The sequence below is a fragment of the Pogonomyrmex barbatus genome, unplaced genomic scaffold (genome assembly GCF_055798465.1).
Source record: "Pogonomyrmex barbatus isolate J1 unplaced genomic scaffold, ASM5579846v1 scaffold18, whole genome shotgun sequence".
In the NCBI taxonomy this organism is placed as follows: domain Eukaryota; kingdom Metazoa; phylum Arthropoda; class Insecta; order Hymenoptera; family Formicidae; genus Pogonomyrmex; species Pogonomyrmex barbatus.
The window spans coordinates 3,433,222-3,453,281 of record NW_028297114.1 but is presented as its reverse complement, the minus strand read 5'-3'; the positions used below and the strand labels follow the sequence as shown (position 1 = coordinate 3,453,281).

The 20,060-nt window shown below is 39.3% G+C and overlaps 1 protein-coding gene across 3 annotated transcripts in view; it reads left to right on the top strand.

Annotated features, from left to right (window-relative positions):
* The window catches only part of osp (myosin phosphatase Rho interacting protein outspread), a 171,847-nt gene extending 151,938 nt beyond the window's left edge, over positions 1–19,909 (top strand). The window contains exons 4-17 of one of the 3 annotated variants that reach the window (XM_011645984.3): positions 45–233; positions 4,281–4,353; positions 5,282–5,899; positions 8,417–8,589; positions 8,873–9,013; positions 9,116–9,277; positions 9,925–10,097; positions 10,333–11,288; positions 11,375–11,531; positions 11,602–14,445; positions 14,541–14,832; positions 15,268–15,688; positions 17,493–17,657; positions 17,892–19,909. In XM_011645984.3, the coding sequence (XP_011644286.2) occupies positions 45–233; positions 4,281–4,353; positions 5,282–5,899; positions 8,417–8,589; positions 8,873–9,013; positions 9,116–9,277; positions 9,925–10,097; positions 10,333–11,288; positions 11,375–11,531; positions 11,602–14,445; positions 14,541–14,832; positions 15,268–15,688; positions 17,493–17,657; positions 17,892–18,040 (6,513 nt within the window). In that variant the 3' untranslated portion in view covers positions 18,041–19,909. The remainder of the gene's footprint in view (positions 1–44; positions 234–4,280; positions 4,354–5,281; positions 5,900–8,416; positions 8,590–8,872; positions 9,014–9,115; positions 9,278–9,924; positions 10,098–10,332; positions 11,289–11,374; positions 11,532–11,601; positions 14,446–14,540; positions 14,833–15,267; positions 15,689–17,492; positions 17,658–17,891) is intronic. The other 2 variants (XM_089074921.1, XM_089074922.1) reach the window with 2 other exon arrangements.
* The last annotated feature ends 151 nt before the right edge of the window (positions 19,910–20,060 follow it).

The window sequence follows — 20,060 nt, the reverse complement described above, 5'->3', positions numbered from 1 at the left end:
CGTTCGCCAGTTTCTCATATCAGTTCCTTCTCTTATCGTTGCAGCCCGAAACGGTGCCTCAGGCGAGGATCGACATGACCCGTGTCTTGGAGGTGGCCGCAGCCGAAGACGTCACCGGACATCCTTACAGCCTCGCCGTAACTTCGCCGGAGGGTGTAACCTTCGTCAAAGGAACGTGTCGTGAAGAAACTAGATGGTGGTCGGACGTTCTTCAGGTGTACTCACGAAATAAGGTTGGTTCAGTTTGACATCCCGACTCTTTTATTTTTGCACTCTCTCACGCCATGTCATTTGCTTGCGCGTGATCTGATTAATTCTAGAATATTTGGTTGATTTGGTTTTGATTAAATTATAATCAAATATGAAAATGTAAACTTTGAGAATTCTCGTGACTCTCATTTCTTGAAAGAATACTCATCTAAAGTTATGCAAATATTAATTTTTAAAAGTATCATATTCTTTTATCATCTAAATAAAGTATGAATAGAATCAATTCGTGAATTTACGAAATTAAATTTCGACGTTCCGTTTTTAAATTTACCATTCTTTGTGTGATCCAACAAGATACATGGAAAATTACTGCAAAGACACAACGTAATTATCGCATTGAATTACAATGGAAATCAATCTAGGGGAAAAAAAGGTTTGATAGCCGAAAAAAAAACCGCGTGCGTTGATTCCTAATGTATACTTGCGACGTCGAGTGGCGTCTCACATGTATCATTAGAGAATTTAATTTTCTGTCGATTACGGAGAATACGCAGCGGCAGGGCTCCGCATCGATACCGTATTACGTCTCTGAAAGAGCGTTGCGCGAGAGAACGGAGTCACGCAAACGGTAGGAAAACGCAACCGTCGGCTGATTGCGGGTGCCCTCGCATAATCATTACGTGCCATACATCCTCTCTCGCGTCATGCTTGTTACACGTGCAAGAATGATTCCCCCGTTTGTGACGTCTTTTCGCGCCGACGGGATTAGCTTTGATAGGGTTTCTACATGCTACCAGAAACCTATTCGGCGAAATACGAGAGAGAACCCGAAGACCATCGCGATTATTTCAGTACGAATGCTTTGGTATCGCTGCGAGACATATTGAGATTGTGATCTTTGAGAATTGACCTTTTCTCTCATTTTTCACACAGTACTACGAATAGAACATTTTAAATTTGTTTGAGTTGTTTTTAGCTTTCGATTAGTATTTTGACTAAATGGTTAATATTTTATTTATAATAATAATTCAGTTTTTATCTCGAAGAAAATTATCAAAGAATGTATAAAAATTATTTTCCTAATTGTGTTTTATTTAAATGGTTTATTTATATTTTCTAATAAAATTTTCTTTATGTTTATTCATGTTTCACAAATAAAATTGATTAAATTAATAGTTATGAATCTTATCAATATATTTTAATATTGTTTAATCGTAAGTCAAATATAAAAATAAAAATTTTGGGCACTCTTGCAACTCCTATTTTGAAACAAAAATATCGATCTAGAATGCAAATTTTAATTTTTAGAAAGTATATTTTCTTTGAATAGATTATGAGTAGAATCAATTCGTAAAGATGACGATTATCGATCAATATCGATGCCACTTGTCGATGCTGATGACCAGAATATCTTTATTGTCTTTCGTTATATAAAAGCGATCGTTGTACGTCGCGGAATTAGCGACAATGTAGGACAGAATGCGATGTCGATAAAAGTGCGTTGTCGAGTTCATAAACGGGCGGACGGGCACTTTCGCGTGATGAAGCGGTTATTGAGTGCGATTGCGTCGGCCGAAAGGCCTTTCGAAAAAAAAAAAAAATAACGTAAGCGACAGTGAAACTGCTAACGTTACCTCGCATAATCACCGTTCTGACCGATGCATACCATGGCGCTCATTACAAATCGACAATAAACGCCAGTAGTGCGCGAGTTGTCACTGCTGGACCTCTCGCGGAATTGTCAGACGAGTCGATTGGCCGCTTCCTGCGATTCATCCGTCTTTTCGCGAGATCTCTCTAAAGGAGAGCCCCCGTTTTCTCTTTTCACTCGTCGTTTTCTAACGTCGCGCCGGGGCGTCGCAAAAAGAGCCCCATTATTCAGCCGACGAGCCAAAAGCGTCCGGTGACAAATGGCGAGTGCACCGTTTCACTCGCCGCTATGCGATCGTTGAAGCTGGACGTGAGAACAATCCTTTCTAGTTCGCTAAAAGCTACTTCGCAAGTGCTAACTCCATTTAATTACGCGCGTGTTCTTAACGCGTCATGTTACAAGTTCGACAATCTACACTCATTTTTTTTCTTAGTACCTTATACTGATATCTCATGGTGAAAAACTTGTACAGAGCGCGATATCTACATCTCTGTTCATATTTCGCTTATAAGCAGCCGCAAGTTTGTTAATCGGCAAGATATGTAAAATACCTAGGATTGGCGAACGAATTGAAAGATCTGATTGTTACAACTTCGTTGTTCCACGCCACGTAGCGGCGCGAAACAACAAGTAAATTTATGACATGTTTCTCAGGTGTCGCAAATTTGTTGCGGCCGTAAAACAACCGCTGCTGAAGCGGGACATGTATTTATCCAACTTCAATTTGTCGACGACCTCAGGTTTACAACAGTGTGTCAAGTTTATATATTGTTGTATATATTCATTGTGCAACTTACAAGTTGGACAAGAAGCGAGTCGAAAAGAAATTCGGGTCGAGCTCGCGTCGTGTCGATGATCTTCCCTATTCGAATAATCGTCTAGCCTTTCTCGATTGTCTATTAAATTGCGGGCCCAGATATCCGTTCACGAGCCTTCCAATAAATCAACCGTCATAAATCGAGCCGCTCGTCAAAACCGTGATTCGTTACATCGCTCGAAACTTTATAACAACGCCGCTCGGCCACGAGTTACGCAAGGAATGATCGATCGACGAGAAAAAAATATCTCTTCGTTCGGCATTTCTGGTGCAAAATGCAAAGTACGAGGTGTTACACGTTTGTGGCACGATATATTTTATCGAAGGACAGATTTTACGGGAGATATTTTATTTATATGTACCCAAAAATTCATTCTCGCGTGTTACAACATATCCTTTTCAGCTAATACATTTTTTATTCCTTTCTCTTTAGAGCGGGTATTTTTTTGTAAATTAACACTATAAGTTAACCAACGACAAGTTATAGTAGCGAGAGGAAAATGTTTTCTGAATTGAATTGTCAGGATCGATAAAGAGAGCTCTTTAGCTCTGCGAATTCGACGCTTTGTAAAACTGTCGTATCTGAATTATGCGTTACAACGCGCGCGCGTTGAAGCTCGCAAAGCTGTAATTCTCAGACAAAAAGCATTCTCCGCGGATCCAAGGATGTTGCCTCTCTCGCAATAGCTTGATAATTATCTCTTCAAAACAGAATGGAGTATTCTCTGGCGCCCGCGGGTTTCGCGTCGGCTACCAATGGATCAATCGTCCTCACGTGAATCGTTTAGTGAATCGCCGTCGTAGGCTCGCATTGTTCGTACGGGAGATTACACATACGTCAATTCCGTTACGCAAGCCAATGATCGATCGGCAAATGGCTACACCTCGTTGTCGCGGACCCGCTGGTGTAAACGAACGATTACATTACGAGGCCAAGGCGAGATGCATACTTAGGTGCCGCGCGACATTTAACGCGGTGAACGTGAAGGAAACGCCGCTCCGACGTTATTTTCCACATTTTTTTGCGATTATTACCCCCCCCCCCCCTCCTCCCTCCTCTCCCCTCCTCTTCCCCATCCTCCGCTGTCATTCGAACCGCCACGCTGTCTAATGCAAAGGAGATTTACTTTGCACCTTGAAACTCCTCTCGCGAAGTTCAATTCGCCATCATCGCGGCTTCTCTTCTTTGTTTCTTTTTAAGCTGCGACACGAAAACAATGATGACACACATCAGGAATGTTGAATTACGTTGGATTACAGAGTGAATAGATATATCTCTATATTATCATATAATTGATAATATGCGACGATGGTTATCTTGTAAGTTAGACGTTAAACGGAAAATCAAAACCAATTAAATGTTTTCCAGGAAATGTAATATCCATTCGCGGATGTTCTCACGATTGCGAGTGCGGATGGGAGTAATCGTGCGATTATTCGCGGGCCGCTTTTCAGATCGCGCTTTTCCTCGTCGCGATCGATCATCTGGTCAGATTGTCACGGGCGGAGGAACGCGCGAGAGTTTTAACAATAGAATACTTTGGGTAAACGCCTCCTCTATTACGATTGTCTTCACGGTTTTGCGTTCTGTGTGTCTTTCAGGGTCGGCACAAGCGAAATGCAACCTTTCCCGGTGGGCAGACGACGATTCTGCAAGTTACACCGACGATTCGGAGTAAGTACCTACTTGCTCGTGTTATGTAAATTTTATAGTATTTATAACACGCGCAGTATTTATATACGCGTGTATATACGCGTGTAGACGTTTCCACGCCGGTAGTTAACACGCGTAATCACTATCTCATTTAGCCATTTCGCTCTGTGGAAAACGCGGTATTGCATAGACGCGGGTCTTTACGCAAGCAATTTGATGTAATGAGAGGCGTAATGCGCGACAGTTCAGCCGGCGTGGTAAATAACGTCTTTGAGCGTGTGCGATAGAAATGAATACGAACGGGAAGATAAGATTGGTACGAGGGAGAAGGCAGATATCTTTTTCACAATGTGTACGACTAACTATTATCATACTGCCACCTCGTTATCCTTAGTTTTGAGAGAACGAAGTTCTCGTTACACCTAATTGAATTGCGTTTACTTTAATTATTCATGACGGAAATTACGGCGATTCACAGCTCGGATCGAGTCACATAGTCGAGATGATGACTTCTTAATTTCGCATAAATCTTTCTTATAATACGTACAAATCTTCCTCGTACTAAAATCTTTAAATTTTTTTCAACATTTTTTTTTTTTTTTTTTTTTTTAAATAAAATCCGTCCTATTCTATTTGATTAGAGATTTTACATTTCGTTGTCTACACAGAAAAAAAATTAATCTTAAAAATATTCTCTGTATGTATACGTGAAAATATTATCTTCTTAAAAAAATCTTCTTAAAAATTTCAGTCTTGATTTGATTGAATTTGATAAAGTATTGTTTTTTGTTACACTCAACAAAAGTAAAAGTCTTTTATATGAAGATTACAGTATTCTTACTTATATACGAGAATATGCAGTCTTGATTCAAGACTGATTCTTTTCCCTGCGTGTTCTATTCGCATGAATGAGCTTTTATAAAAGGTGACACTTGAACTTGATCGCCAGGTAACACGCCAAATCCACCGCGACCGCGCTTCAATAGTTGCCGATCGGAGCCGCGCAGCAGCCCGTGGATTCCCGAGACCGGCGGAACGTCGGATTTGTGCTCCTCCGTTTTCTCATCCACGTCGTCCTTGGTGACGACCAGTGTCGTCACCGCTACCAGCAACAGCGCGCTGACCAACGGCAACAAGGAGAGCATCTCCGAGATCAGGAACAACCTGTCGCCTCTGCGTAGCCTCGAGAACGGTTCCACCGGAAGTTATCTGACCGCGGTGACGTCAGCCACGTCGTCGTCGTTGAACGGTAACGTCTGCAGCACGATCTACTCGACCTCCTCGACGGCCGTCTCGACGGCGACGACAACGACGACGACGACGACGACGACAACGGCGACAACGGCGAGTAGCATCGTCTCGTCGTTGTCCGACAAGCCGCCGATGATCCCCAACGACGGCATTAGATCGACAAACTATCGAGATCAACCTGCGAGCAGCGCGTCACCGCCGACCCGGGACAAGCTCCGTGCCGAGGACAAGGCCAGGCGCAGGATGAATCAGCAGGGCGAACGGACCGGCGGCATTATCGGCGACGCGGCTGGCCCAGCCTCCGGTGAGAAACTAGGTCGGTATATTAAGTGAGGCACAATATCTCCCTATATTGACGCGGCGATAGATGATACTGTCATCCGTCACTCTGACATCCCCCTGACTCCGATTACGCAGGATATGATATCTTTATGGTCTTTGTAATGTGAAGGATGAGATTTCGCTGTTTGCGCGCGTTTATGATAAAGAAATTGATAGACAGAGTTATGGTTTATAATCAGGGTATCTATATACTACCTGGAAAAATCTGGAAAACTTGAAATTCTCAGAGAATTTGCCTTGAAAGATCAGGAAATTTTTTTTAAAGAATTTTATTAAAAATCAGGGAATTTTTTGAAGTTACTTTTGTTTTTATTATATAATTGGAAATTTATTTTTAAAGATAACAGTAAATTCATTCCACTCTAAATATTACATTGATTTTATAATTAATGCAATATTCAGTATTGAAGATAACGATGTCATATTAGATGCAGTTTTTTTTAACGAGGATGAATATTTATTTTAATAATTTTATAAAAGTAGACTCTTGTTACCGGTTATGCATTATATCATTTTTTGTCTAGTAGTTTTTGCGAATAAAGTTGAAAATTTTATACAATATAAAATATTTATTTTTTAATACTGATAAGTTGCTATATACAATTATTTTATTTGGGATGATTTATGTCTTATCATCGATTATGTTAAGTTAGACACATGAATAATCGGCAAAAACGATTTGTAAGGAATGTGATTTCATTTTGAAATGCTCGTGAAAGTCACGTTAGAACTCATAATTCTCAGAAGGTTCGTCTCACCTTGTCACGATTCACGTCGAAAGTTTTTCTTGCTCTTAATAGACGGATAAAACTAGTTTAGATACGGATGGAAACTAGGACGCCACCACCTCTTTGCGTTTTACATTCTCAATGATGATGATGATGATTTGCAGTCCGCGGAAGAAACGACTGATGTATTAGAGCCGGAGCTGACCTATTTTTATTCAATATAATTGATACTGTAAACGTAGTAATTATGAAAACATTGCTATAGACTCGCATAGAAAGCTATATTAATAAAACTAAATCTCCTTCAGAAGAATTACAATTGTAATAATAAATTAATCCTCGGGAACTCAAATGCAAATTTTCAACTTTATATGGAACGTTTTATCATTAAAATTTTTAATTGCGATAAAAGAAAATTTTATCTGATTTAAAATATATCTACTTAATTGGTTGATCGCACTAAAGTCTAAAATTTTAAAAAATTTCAAATTTAGTTTATATTGACCTGAGATGAATACAAAAAAAAAAAATCGCTAAAATCCAAGTAAGTTCCTGAAAATTAAGGAAAACACTTCAACACAAGAATTGGCGATCTCTGCTTAGAAAAAAATCGAATACTATCGTTTTTCGTGCTTAAAAAATTTTCCCGCCTGTGCGTTTTTCTCTTCAGGGAGAGTATTGAAACCCGATTGTATTCTCCCGTATCCAACGTTACACGTTGCGTAATTGCGTGCGCGCAATCTCGAAGGAAATCTACGGCCGCCGCGGCGTGCCGCGCGATCCGCAGATTTCATTTAGATCGACGCGAAATGAACGACGGGATACTTTAGAAACTGCGTCGCGAAAAATCCGACGCAGGCATGCGAAATCCGTCGAACGATCTCACTAACGATTTCCAACGGACGCGCGGATTATTGAAACGCGTCTGTCTTATCGTTGCGTCGAAATCACTCTGAGATTTAAACCGCAGATCGCCGATTAGCCTTGGTCGGCTTAATCAGCCCCCGACCCAAGATTCCAATGCGGAATTTATTCGCGAGAGATCTGCGATTTATTAATATCGCAAAACCGCGATTCCCCTTCTCGCGAAAGCTTAAGGAAATTTATATTTTAATTTCATTTACTGTTAATTTAGTTTTGCAGGGTTTCGTTTAGCTTTAATGTAGCTCTAATGTAGCTCCATTTTCAATTGACTTTAATCTTATATATGTATATATATATAAATATACTGTAATCTTTCAGATTCAATTTATCCTCTAGATGAAACATAATATTTTTTCTGATGCGAGATAGCCATTAATATAATGATGACGCGCTTGATTTTGACATACCGCTAAGATAAACGAGAAGTAAAGCGCGCGTAAGATGACCTCTTGCTTCTCTCGCTTATTGCGCCATTGGCTAGAAAGTTATTAATTAGTCGGCAGTCAATTAATGCGGAGTGGTCATTTACCCGACGTGCCAACGAGCGCCCATGTCGGCGCTTAAGTAGAAAAAAAATTTAATTAGTTAACTTGACGTAGCGAGACGAATATTTGATAACGAAATGAATGCTGAATTAACGGTTTCGTCTTATACGATTCAATTCACGGGCCACTTTAATTATTATAATTGTAATTTCTTGAAGCTGTCAGCGCGCTCGTGCGCAAATCGAAATAATGAAATGAATAAATAAATGCACAGACGAGCAGATAAATTCGTTAATATTATATCGCACAGCGGACAGGTAGAGTACAGAAATGTAAAAAATTTATATTGTATAGACGAGGATGCGTGCCGGAGGATATTTCTGGAGCACGAGCGAGAGAGAGAAGGAAAATTACGAGATATAGCGGCCTCCTTGACACAACCACGAGTGAGGAGAATTAAGCCAAGAACTTCGGAGCCAACCAGGGACGTAGTGGACGCGGTCAATGCGGCTCATCAAGATAAACTTGTACGTAATGGAAAGATATGAGGAACTATTAGTTACCAACTAATATTTACCAAAATAGTTACCAACTATTAGTTATTTGTATCACACAGCTTTGACAGATAATTATTCATTATATTTTTACTTATTCGATATTTCATGGAAGTATATTTAATTTATTTGATTTAGTCGCGCGACTAAAATTTTATGGAAAATAATAAAGCGACTTTTTCTATTCGAGGATTATCAATGTTTGATTTTGCTTAGAAAACAAGATAATTACGTTATAAATGCATTACATGTATAGATCAGAGGCGATCCTGACGGCTGCGGCCTAGATATTTCCGGCATCAGGTATTCACCCACTTCCGAGCTGAGAGTCGATTTGCCGGCGGAGGACTTGCTGAACATCAAGAAAGGCTGGTTGATGAAGCAGGGATTAAGCAAGGTGTGTTTTGCATCTTCGAGTGCGAATCAAGTCCGAGAACTCTCGCGCGCCTTGTTTAACGAAATTTTTCACTTGTTTCTTTTTTTTTTTTTTTTTTCTTAGGAATGGAACAAGCACTGGTTTGTTCTGAGGGGCTGTGGATTGATGTACTACAGAGATCCCTGTGCGGAGGACAAGGGCATCATGGACGGCGTTATAGACCTCAATACTGTCACTGCGGTTACGCCGCTTCAGGTCGCACGAAATTATGGATTCCAGACTGTCGTGAGTAATCGTAATTATGGCATCGCGTTTGCGTGAGCGAAAAGCGCTTGCGTTTCCCGGAAAGTAACCGCTTTTGCAAACCAATTTGCTTAATTGCAGATGCTTAATTATGTGATAATGGTGTATCTTATTTTTAAATAAAAGAATTTAGCGAATCTATTATGTACTGTAACCCACTTTTTTTTTTAATTAAGAAAGTCCAAAGTAGAGAAAATTGGACAAACACGTTAATATACATCAATTCAAAGAGACTTCGAGAAAGTTTAGCTTAATATCGAAAAAATTAGATTCGCCCGTGTTAATTCTTATTTTTTAAATGTTTTTAAATCTTTTACTTAAACAAAACGTGATAATAATGAAAAGATGAAGAAAGTATTAAAAGATGTATAGATAACATCAACTTGAGCCAATCGATAAGTTTGAACTTTAATTAGATGATCAGAATTAGCTTCCGCATTTAGAATGGGAGCGTCCAGGAGAACAGTAACTCAATTTCACGGTAGAATAAATCAGGAGCTTCTTATTCACGCTATTGATTGTTGGCAGCGATCACGTTTCTCGCTCGAGTCCATGCGGTCGCATGACATTTTTTTTTATGCTTATGTCGTTCGTGCGGCGCGTACTGATTACTTTGGTTTGCAACATAGGCTTGGGATGACAGAGGTAATACGGTGCTGTCCGCGGTGACAGCTGGTATCAGGTCCAGTTGGATGTCGGCTATCAGAAGAGCAGCCAATCTACCTGATCCAGACATCAATGTAGATTCTCTTACTGTTTGCCCGGATACGCAGCAAGAAACGAATCCGCAATCGCCTACCGCGTGAGTATAATTACATAATTATTTAGTAAACAATTTTTTATATAGCGATATTATACAATAATAGTATCTTTTGCTGACAAAGTAATGCATTTAAATATTCACGCTTAAAAACAGTTATATGTTATCATATTTTACAACATGCCTTTTAAAAGATAGAAAGAATATTTTTAGAAAGAAGACATTTAATTATATATTTTTAAAGATGCATAACATCAAATGTTGTTTTTTGTTATAGATCCATCACAGATCGTGAAAGAGACTCCGTTGTTCCGTCGACGTCCATCACGCCTAGATCAGTTCTGTTCTCATCTGACGAAGAGTATAGGACCGCTTCCGAAGGTGGACGAAGAGAGTCAGGTGATTGGTCAGAGATGCCAGTATCACCACCATTGGTAAGAAATGGCGATTGGCCTATAGCGCTGAAGGGTTCCGGCTGGTCAGATTCGACGAACCACGAATGGTCAGAGCTGCCACCGTCACCACCATTAACAAGAACCGCTCTATCTAGAGTGAAAGCTCGGTCTAGATCGAGTTCCAGATCGAGAGTTTATAAGAGAAGCCGGAGCTCGCCCCCGAGTTCGCGGAGAAGCACATTAGATAGCGTAAGATCGGAGGATCTGATGATGGCTTGCTGTGAACTCGGCGAGGACGAGGAGCAGAACAATGGCCACCTGCAGAACAACAGCTGTCTTTCGAGCTCCAACGACAGCCCTCTGATCGTTGAGCTTTTGGAAAATCAAGTGTCGCTGCTACGTGATCAGTTGGATCAAAATCAGTCTCATCCGAGTACATTACTAGTCATTGTCGAGCGTCAGGAAAGTGAAATCGAGAGTTTGAAGTCGCAGCTGAATGCGGCGCGAACTGATATTGCGAATGCAGAAAAGGAACTGTCTAGACTCCGACAGCAAAAGGTGGAGGCGTCCATCAGGGAAAAACAAGTTGAGGAACTGTTGAATACAATACAGAGGACGGAGCAGCAAAGAAACAAGGATTTGGACGACTTGGAGAAGATGAAGAAAGTGTATAATAGAGAGAAAGAGGTCTTGGAATGTAAATTACTTGAAACAGAGGCTATCCTGAGGGAGACGACGGAGAGATGCGAAATGCTTACGAACGAACTGACATCGAGTCACCGAACCGTCGAGCATCTGCAGGCGGAAACAGCAGCTCTCAGCGATAGATTGTCGCAAGGTATATTGTATTTTTTGATGAAACAATTTTATGTTTTAACAAAGTTTAAATATGTTTAACTAATAATATATTATTTTTTAAATTAGGGATCGAAGAAAATGAACGGCTTTATAACAGAGTAAGGGAATTAGAAGAAAAGAATGGACTCTCTGCATCGAGAGAACGTGGGAGAAGTTTCGATTCTCTTAGCGACTTGACTAACATTGAATTAGATTTAGATTTGACTGCATTGGATAAAGAAAGGTAAACATGCGATACAAAAGAAGTATATTGTATAATAGTAGTCATGTGTAATATAATGTTTATACTGCAGGGTTATGGAGGAATACGATGAATTGCGAAGCCGTTTCGAAAAAGCTGTCATGGAGATACGAGCTATGAGAAAGGAATTGCGAGAAGCTCACGCCACACAAGATGTTTTGGAATTAGAGATATTTGCTCATAAACAAGATGCAGTTAATGTCAGCGAAACAAATCAGGCACAGATTCAGCTAATGGCAGCGAGAATTCAAGACCTGACTAATAAATTAGCTGCTAGCGAAAAGCAGATTAGAACACTGAAACAAAAGCTAACAAAAGCTGAAAGCAGAGACAAGAGAAGATCACTCTCTCTTAAAGGAAGAGAATCTTTTCAGATCTCTCAAGAAGTGGAGGACAAATTGTTGGATTTAGAAAATAAGATCTGCGCTATAGAAAGGGGTAAGAGCATCAGCGCTCCTGCTTCAGCTGGCAGTAGTTCGAAGGAATCAAGTCCTAATCTGAAAAAAGAGAAGAGAAGAGAAAGCAAAAATCTGGATCGAGCTAGATTGCGAAGAAAGTCTTTAGACAGCGCGACGAGCTCTGAACCAATGAAAGTATTGATTAGACTAAGTACTCTGGAGACAAAAGTGGCAAATGTTGCCGAAACTATGGTCAGCGACGCAGAGAAGGATTCTAGCGAGTGTAGTGAAATCAGCGGATCCTCTGAGGTATCATTGGAGGTCTTGGCAAGGTTGAAGAAACTAGAGAGAGTAGTGTCAAAGTCAAAACGACGATTAGAAAAATGTCTTGGCTCGACACAAGCAGAGGATAAGGCCGAAAAGTGTTTGCGCGAGGTGAACGAAATATTGGACTCGTGTTTAGAATGTAAGAAGAACCAGGCTAGCGCTCAAATCACCGAGTCAGTAGGAGTAGTGGTATCTAGACTAGAAACTATACTTAAGGACAAACTTAGCGAACTCACGAAGAGACGGCAGTTACTGGCGCAGGAAGGTCGGCTAGATGAAAGAGAGAAGATGAGACTTATTGCCGAGAGAATAGCCTTCGAGTCCGTGATCCTGCGGCAGATAAAGTGCGCGCTGAATCGCACGACAGATAGAAGCGCCGTTCTGAGTGAATTGGTCGAAACTAGTCAGCTTGCCTCAAGTTTAAAACGTAAGATTCACGGAACTAAGCCCAAAACGTACCAAAAAACGAATTACATTCAGTATCTCACTAAAGTGTTAGCGAATAAGTTAGTACTGATAGGACACTCCTCTATATCGGCAGAAACGCCGAAGGAGATTAGTGCCGCTCGCAGCGAAAGTCTAAACTTTTTGCTGCAGAAGCAAAGAGAGATCAACGAGATCATGCGAAAATATAAGGATACAAAGTTGCGACAGCTCGCGGAATCTCTGGCTGCCGAGACGTTGAGTCTGTCCGAGCAGGAGGATCTCGCAGGCAAGCAGATCAGCGGCTCAAACAAGAAATTACTCGAGGATAGACGCATTCGTGAGGCATGGGCTTTAGCACAAGAGACTGTGAGTAAGGAACTCGTACAGGCCGAAGTATCTCACGTTATCATGCGTTACGGACAATTGTATGAGCAAAATGTTACTTCAATCACGGACATTTGTCTCAGTTTTGATAACGCGGACAATGTTAGACTAGAATCGTGGGTGGACGCGGCGCAAACGCGATTGCGCCAAGAGATGGAGATTTCCATACACGAGTTGTCGGAGACTTACGAGGACTGTCTACGTACGATGAAGAAAAATAAATTGACGACGCTTGATTCCAAGCACGAATCCCGCCAACTGCTGACGGACTATGCCGACGTAATTGCGCACAAAGCTTTAATAGATTCCAGAATCACTCTCCTTCAAGAAAACGCTCGGCAATCATCTACGACATTGTCTGGAGAGACTTTCGTATCTAGTCTTATTCGAAATGAAGAGATCCTTTCCTGTCTGATAAACGATGAAGGATACGATCTTCAAAGCAATCCGATTCTCGACGCGGAGTATAATTACCTTTATCAGCGATTGACTAAGGAATGCGAGGACAGGATATCCGGAAGAAAAGAATCGAAAGAGCAGCTTAAGAACGTTAGTCAGTCGTTGTTTCATTTGGAAGAGAATCTAGCTGAGCTCAACAAATGTATAAAGGACAAAATGGGCGTGAAACTCGAAAATATAATGTGGCCCAAATCGACGAGCAGCATCACGGATTGGTCCAGCGTGTGCGAAAAGTGCTTGCATTTGCGGGAACAGATAAGGAAACTGAGTGATTACATGAACAACATATCATGCCAGACGTGCAGTAAACTGCAAGAAACTATTCAGAAGATAACTAACGAGCATAATCAGGAATTAGAGACGCTCAAGCGTAATCAAGAGAGAGATCTAATGGATATCAAGGGCGAATTAGATAATCAGCGTCAATCTCTAACGACGCAGTACGAACAGGAAGCGGCAAGCTTACGCGAGAGAGCCAGGAAATTGGAGCACCGTCTCAACGCGATGGATTCCGAACACTCGGCTCATGTGAATGAGCTGAGAGCCGCTTATCAGAGATCAATAAACGCTGAATTGGATACCGACGCCGAGACGCGAAAGCGATATAAGGAGGAGATCAAGCAACTGCGTGCGTTATGCGAGAAAGGTTTGTTGGCTATGGAAAACTCACACAGGCGTATTATCGCTGAAATGGAAGAGAAACATCGGCAAGAGTTGGAGAATCTAAGAGTGGAGAAGGAACAAGCACTCTCCGAGGAGACACAAGCAACTCTGGCCGCACTAGACGCCATGAGGAAAGCGCATGAACACGAGGTGCAAAAGGAGATCGCCAAATTCAAACAAGAGTTTATCAAGCAGATGCAGGCGCGCGAGGATATCGGTGTGCTGCACAAAGAACATGAGTACGTGGCGATTTCAATTTAAAAGTTAAAATCATTGACTTAAATTTACTTACATTTGTTGCTTACATTTTTAAATTTGAACACTCTTTTTGCAGAGAGGAAATGGAGGAGATAAAGCAAGAGATTCTTTCTCTGTCCGCCAAGTATTCATCCAAGTGCGTGGAATCTGCCGCGTTGGAGGAGAAAGTGGGCAATTTGTCCAAGCAACTCGCCCAGGCGCAACAGCACATCATGCAACTGGATGCGAGGAACAAACAGTTGCGAGCACATTTGGTATTGGAGACGAACGACGGTGGTATCAATGATACCATACAGCTTTTGAGAGGTAGGGACAACGAGCTCGCCGAACCAAGAGAAGAGATGCATCGACTGCAACAACAATTCAAGGTATAACTGTTCCTCTTCCTACGAGAAATTTATTGTTTAGAAAAAAAGTAGATGTGGTTAACAAATATGTACACTACTAAATTGATTAACTCCGCTGCAATTACATATTACAGTGTTCCGCCTAGTGGGCTTATCGCGCTTTAACGAAATGTTTTGACCATATCGGTATTTCAATAATGCTGAAATAAGAATCATGCGCTTTTTCATTAACGATCGCCTCATCGTTTTTGTTCATTCGAACTTGTATATCGCTTTTGTAAATAATATAATAATCAGAACTATCACGTATGAACGAGTTCGACTGTCGTAAATACCACAATGCAACCACAATGATAATAATTTTTAACTTAGCGGCGATTTGACTAGCATTTAACCCGTCCCTGCCGCTCGCCGATCAACCGCATTGACACATAATTTTCGATATTTCACTAACAGCATGGGGACAACCTTCGTGAACCGTCCGGTGTGCCGTCAAAAGTCACCCTGTCGCTAGACTACTCGCCCGCCTACTCGCCGCAACGCCTTAGAGGTAGTCAGAGCGGTGGCGAACAGAAATTAACGGGCGAACGAAGCCCAAAAGGAGCAAGCTCCTTGTCTACCGCGTTGCAAAAACAGTCTCTGTCGACGGATCGGTCCCAGAGCGCATTCTCGTATAGACTCGAGCGCGTAAAATCCGTCTCGTTGCCGTACTCGAGTAGTCTAGCCAGACCGGCGAGTAGCGTCGGCGTCTCCGGCTCGCACATTGACGGGAAAGAGCCGCCGGCGAGTTTAGGGCAAAAGGAGCGTAATGGCAACCTGGGCTCGTCATTGTGGGACAGCTTGCGACCGAGGAGCGGCCTGCCTCATCAGTATCAAGGTACAGAAGAGAGATGAATGCAGGGAGAGAGAAAAGGAGGAAGGTCCACGGTGATGGAATGCGTTATCGACAGCGGGAGAACCCACGATGCTTTTGTAAAATATTACATGCGTTTGCTGACTTGATCGTGGTTTTATTGTCGTTACTTTATGATCGGTATTGATTCGAAGAATAAAGAATTTTCATAAAGAATTTTACTTGTCTTTCCGCATGTATGCAACCCAAAACGTTGCATTGATTTTCCTTTTTTTGTGCATACAAAAAAAAATCGCGAAAGAGTCAGACAAGATTTCTATCTTCGATTGTTACTATCTTACGGAGGGAGAGTATGAAATTAACACACGCTTTATGGAAATTAACAGCGCTTTTAAGATATTAACACTGTTAAAATATTGCTGACTGATACGAAGACTGTGAGCATATAATTTTAAGCGGGCTCTGCATATAATTTTAACGCGATCAGTGTTATTAATGCAGTATGCATTATATTAATATACATTGTATTCATTACATTAATATGATATTTATTATGATATTAATCTAAATATTAAATGATTAATTATTGGATAATATGGAGAATATATAGAGACCGCTTAATTATACGTAAATTATATAAATTATATAACTGTGCAATATTTGTCAAAAATGTGACGTTTGTTAAATTCTATGAAGAGCTTGTTCTTCATCGCATGTATATAACGATGAGTTTAAGCCTTTCCTCTTTATTATCTACATTGTTAATTATTATATTAGTTTTTATGAGAATAATTGAAAATTGGCGACCTTCTAATTGTAATTAAGTTATTTATGTCATACTGATAACTAACATAAAAAAGCGTGCCTATTATTATCTGAGATCAATTGCATACGATGCATTATGTAATGCTTGTCTAACGCTGATTATTTGCTAACATTAATTTTGTACGGGTCCACGATGTGCAATATGTGAAGTAACCTGGCCTTTCCTGTGGGTGTAACATATACTATATATTATATATTATAAATGTCTAATTTATAAAAATATTAGCCATGTATCATATTCAATATATTAAGAATGTGCATGTGATGATCATCAAGTAAAAAATGTATACGTAAAATGTATACGTCAAGTAAAATGTATACGTAATCTAATTTTTACAAAAACATTTATATCCACTTGAATTAATTCAATTGAAATTTCTCTCGGTTACATGTAGATTTAGTCACTGGCACATCTCTGAAGAATATTGAAATATACATTGACGTAGATATAATAATTTACTCAATAATAAAATTTAACACATCAGCCTAAGATTAAATTAATTGATTTAAATTAAAATTTAATTGTTTTTTGATCTTTAAATATCTAGAAAAAAAAAATACTAAAAATATATATTTTTTTTTTTTTCGAATAAGATGTGTATGTGCGCGTATACAGATTTTTGCATTACTTTTCAGAGTATATATAATTAGTATGTATAATAGTATGTACACACAAACGCATACAATTATACATACATCTATATATTACACGAAAAGTGATGCGAAAATAAAAATTAAATAGATCCAGAAAGAACAAAGTACATGTTACAAATTTTTTCTACGATATCATGCGATAATCAAAAGTATTTAAAAAATATTGGAGGTGAAAAGATATTAAGATAGATATTCGATAGATATTCTTTAACGATTCATAATTCACAATTTTAATGTTTTTTATTATATTTTTGTAACGCGACGCAATAACTGACTGTATGTGAAAGACGCTTACGGATACGATGTGCGGTGAGCGTAACGATATTTCGACAACTGTTTGACATGTAAGGTGGCACAGCAACAGAGATGCGAGTCGGCAGCGGCACTGGCGCCCAGCGGTGGCAGGAGACCAAACAGAATGAAAAGCAGCAGCTCTCGCAGGCATACACCCTCCGTGCCAACGCTCGTCACACATCCCGCCTCACCCCGGAACCCACAGCTCTCTCCGTTGCAGGTCCGTTTGCCGTCTTCGTGTGGCTTTATGAATCTAAGCAAAGTTACCTAAGCAAATGTTATCTTTTCACGCTATCCGCTTTTATCACATCTTCATGATCTGTACTATATTTGTATGTTCGCTTTAGTTTGTGTAATATGAAATGTTTACATTTATGAGTTTCGTTCAGTCTTTGCACCTCGAGACGTTTTCATAATTATGTTTGACGTTTTCTCACCTATGTACTTATTACAGAGTTGATGAGGTCTCCAACAGTGAGGTGGTCCAGCAGAAGTTGTCGCAGCCTACCTCCAACCCCCACACCAAGTTACCATCATCCACTTCACCCTCCTCTACCCGCCGTGGGCATGGTCGCCGAGAGGAAGAAGCGTTTTGAGCTCTGAATTTCTGTTTTTTTTTTTCTGTTTTAGTTCATTAATAATTAAATAATGCGCGTGCAGAGAAATGATGGAAACAATTGCGTTTGACTTATCTAAAATTGTTTGGCAAACAAAATTTAGACCGTTTAGATAATGAAACATATCATTTATATTGGAAAGAAGAAATACTATTCTAATATGTATTTCTTCGTCCGAAAACTATAAGACTGAAAGACTATTTCGATATATTAGATGGACCAATAAATAATTTTAAAATGTTCCACAAAACGCAGACAATTCGGAAAATATCATATCTGCAATTCGCAAGCACTCAAATCGCAGTTTTATCGCTATACATATAAAAAAATATGTGAGGCTTGGATGATTTTTGATGGACCAAAGTCGAAATACGATCGTGCTCGTCGTATATCGAATATTGAACGTGTTTATTAAGTAAACATGATTCAATAGCCGGAACGAGTCCCGATTGTTAAAAAAGAGGATGAAGATTATCCCTTCTCTTTCTTCGATATGAAAACTCAAGAATAACGTCAAGAGTTCATCGTGGGCCTATCGATTACGATAGGTCATTTTTGACAGAATTTTTCCCGACAGTATAAATTTTTCTAAGAGTATTTACTCACGCCATTTTTGCAGGCGGCGGTTCTTTGATACGCATTTAGACTTTGATAAGAAAATTTTTTACCGTAGGTTGCGAATAGGTCTTTTGCTACAATTGACTTTCCGCGTATGTCGATTTTGGAATACATATTTCGGGGCATTATTTATCGCAAAACGTTACGCGCGAAACTTTTCACGATATACTATTTGGTGCTAAAAACAAATGTGAGTTAAGGAACGCATAGTTACGAATCGTGTATACAATTGTCGTGATAGTCTGTCATAATGTAGCATAGAACTGTGTTTCGATGTAAAAATATATAGAACCAAGGATAAATATTTATTAGGTTTCTGCAGTCTTCTCGAAATTCACGTCGACTAAGTGTACTCGATGAGTAAAATTTTTTATTTTCATAATTGAAACTTGCTTTATGCTTATTATCAAAGAAAATAATTTGTAAACGTTAATGTTATTAACGTGAAAATACGAATAATTAAATGTTTGACATTATTAGATTTAATTCTGAAAGACTTGTATTTGTTGAGTGTATATTCACCAAGTTAAATGAAATATTCCATTTTACGCTGGTTAAATTTGATTCTGTACTTGTGTACGTCTATTCTCTCTTAAAGAGAATCCCGTTAAGTTTGTTATCTTTAAGACACAAATACTTTATGAATTATGCACTTCTAGTTATTACAGAGAAGAATATTTCTGGCAGCAAGTGTGAATAAGTGTTAAATAAAAAAAAAAAAAGAAATTTTAGTTTGTTAATTGAGAACAAAGAGATCGTTTTACGCTTGTTTCTCGCTCTTGTTATGTATAGGTATTGCACATAATATACAGCGATATGGCATTGCACCGTGTATTATCGCATCTTCTCATTGTGTAAATGTTTTCAGGTTGCGATCATTTGATGTTAATACTGTATAGTTTATGACGTTTTATTAAGAAACAATAAAATATAGAGACAATTAACTCCCCCCTTTCCCAATCCCCCATATATCGTGTGTATGGATTGTTTATATATTACTATTGTATTTTATATTATATATATTATTACGATTTATTCGATTATTATTGCGATTCGTTCCAGTGATTCGCTCGATATTAAAACGATAAAAAATATTAAAAACTTTTTGATTGTCCCTTATGTAGAATAATTACTCAGGATTGTTTAACATTTATAATATATTACGATTATGCTATTGTATTTGTATGATAATTTATAACACGTTTGAAATAAAATACAATAACCATGAACACATTCATCAGACAGTTAACTGTTATTTGTCTCTTTATATATCCATTTGTATTAATATGTTCCAATAATGTTTGATCTTCTTTTGTTGCAAATATTGTCACATTTTCTAAAATTTTCTAAAATTTTATGATGAATGATTTTAGTATCAATTGAATAAT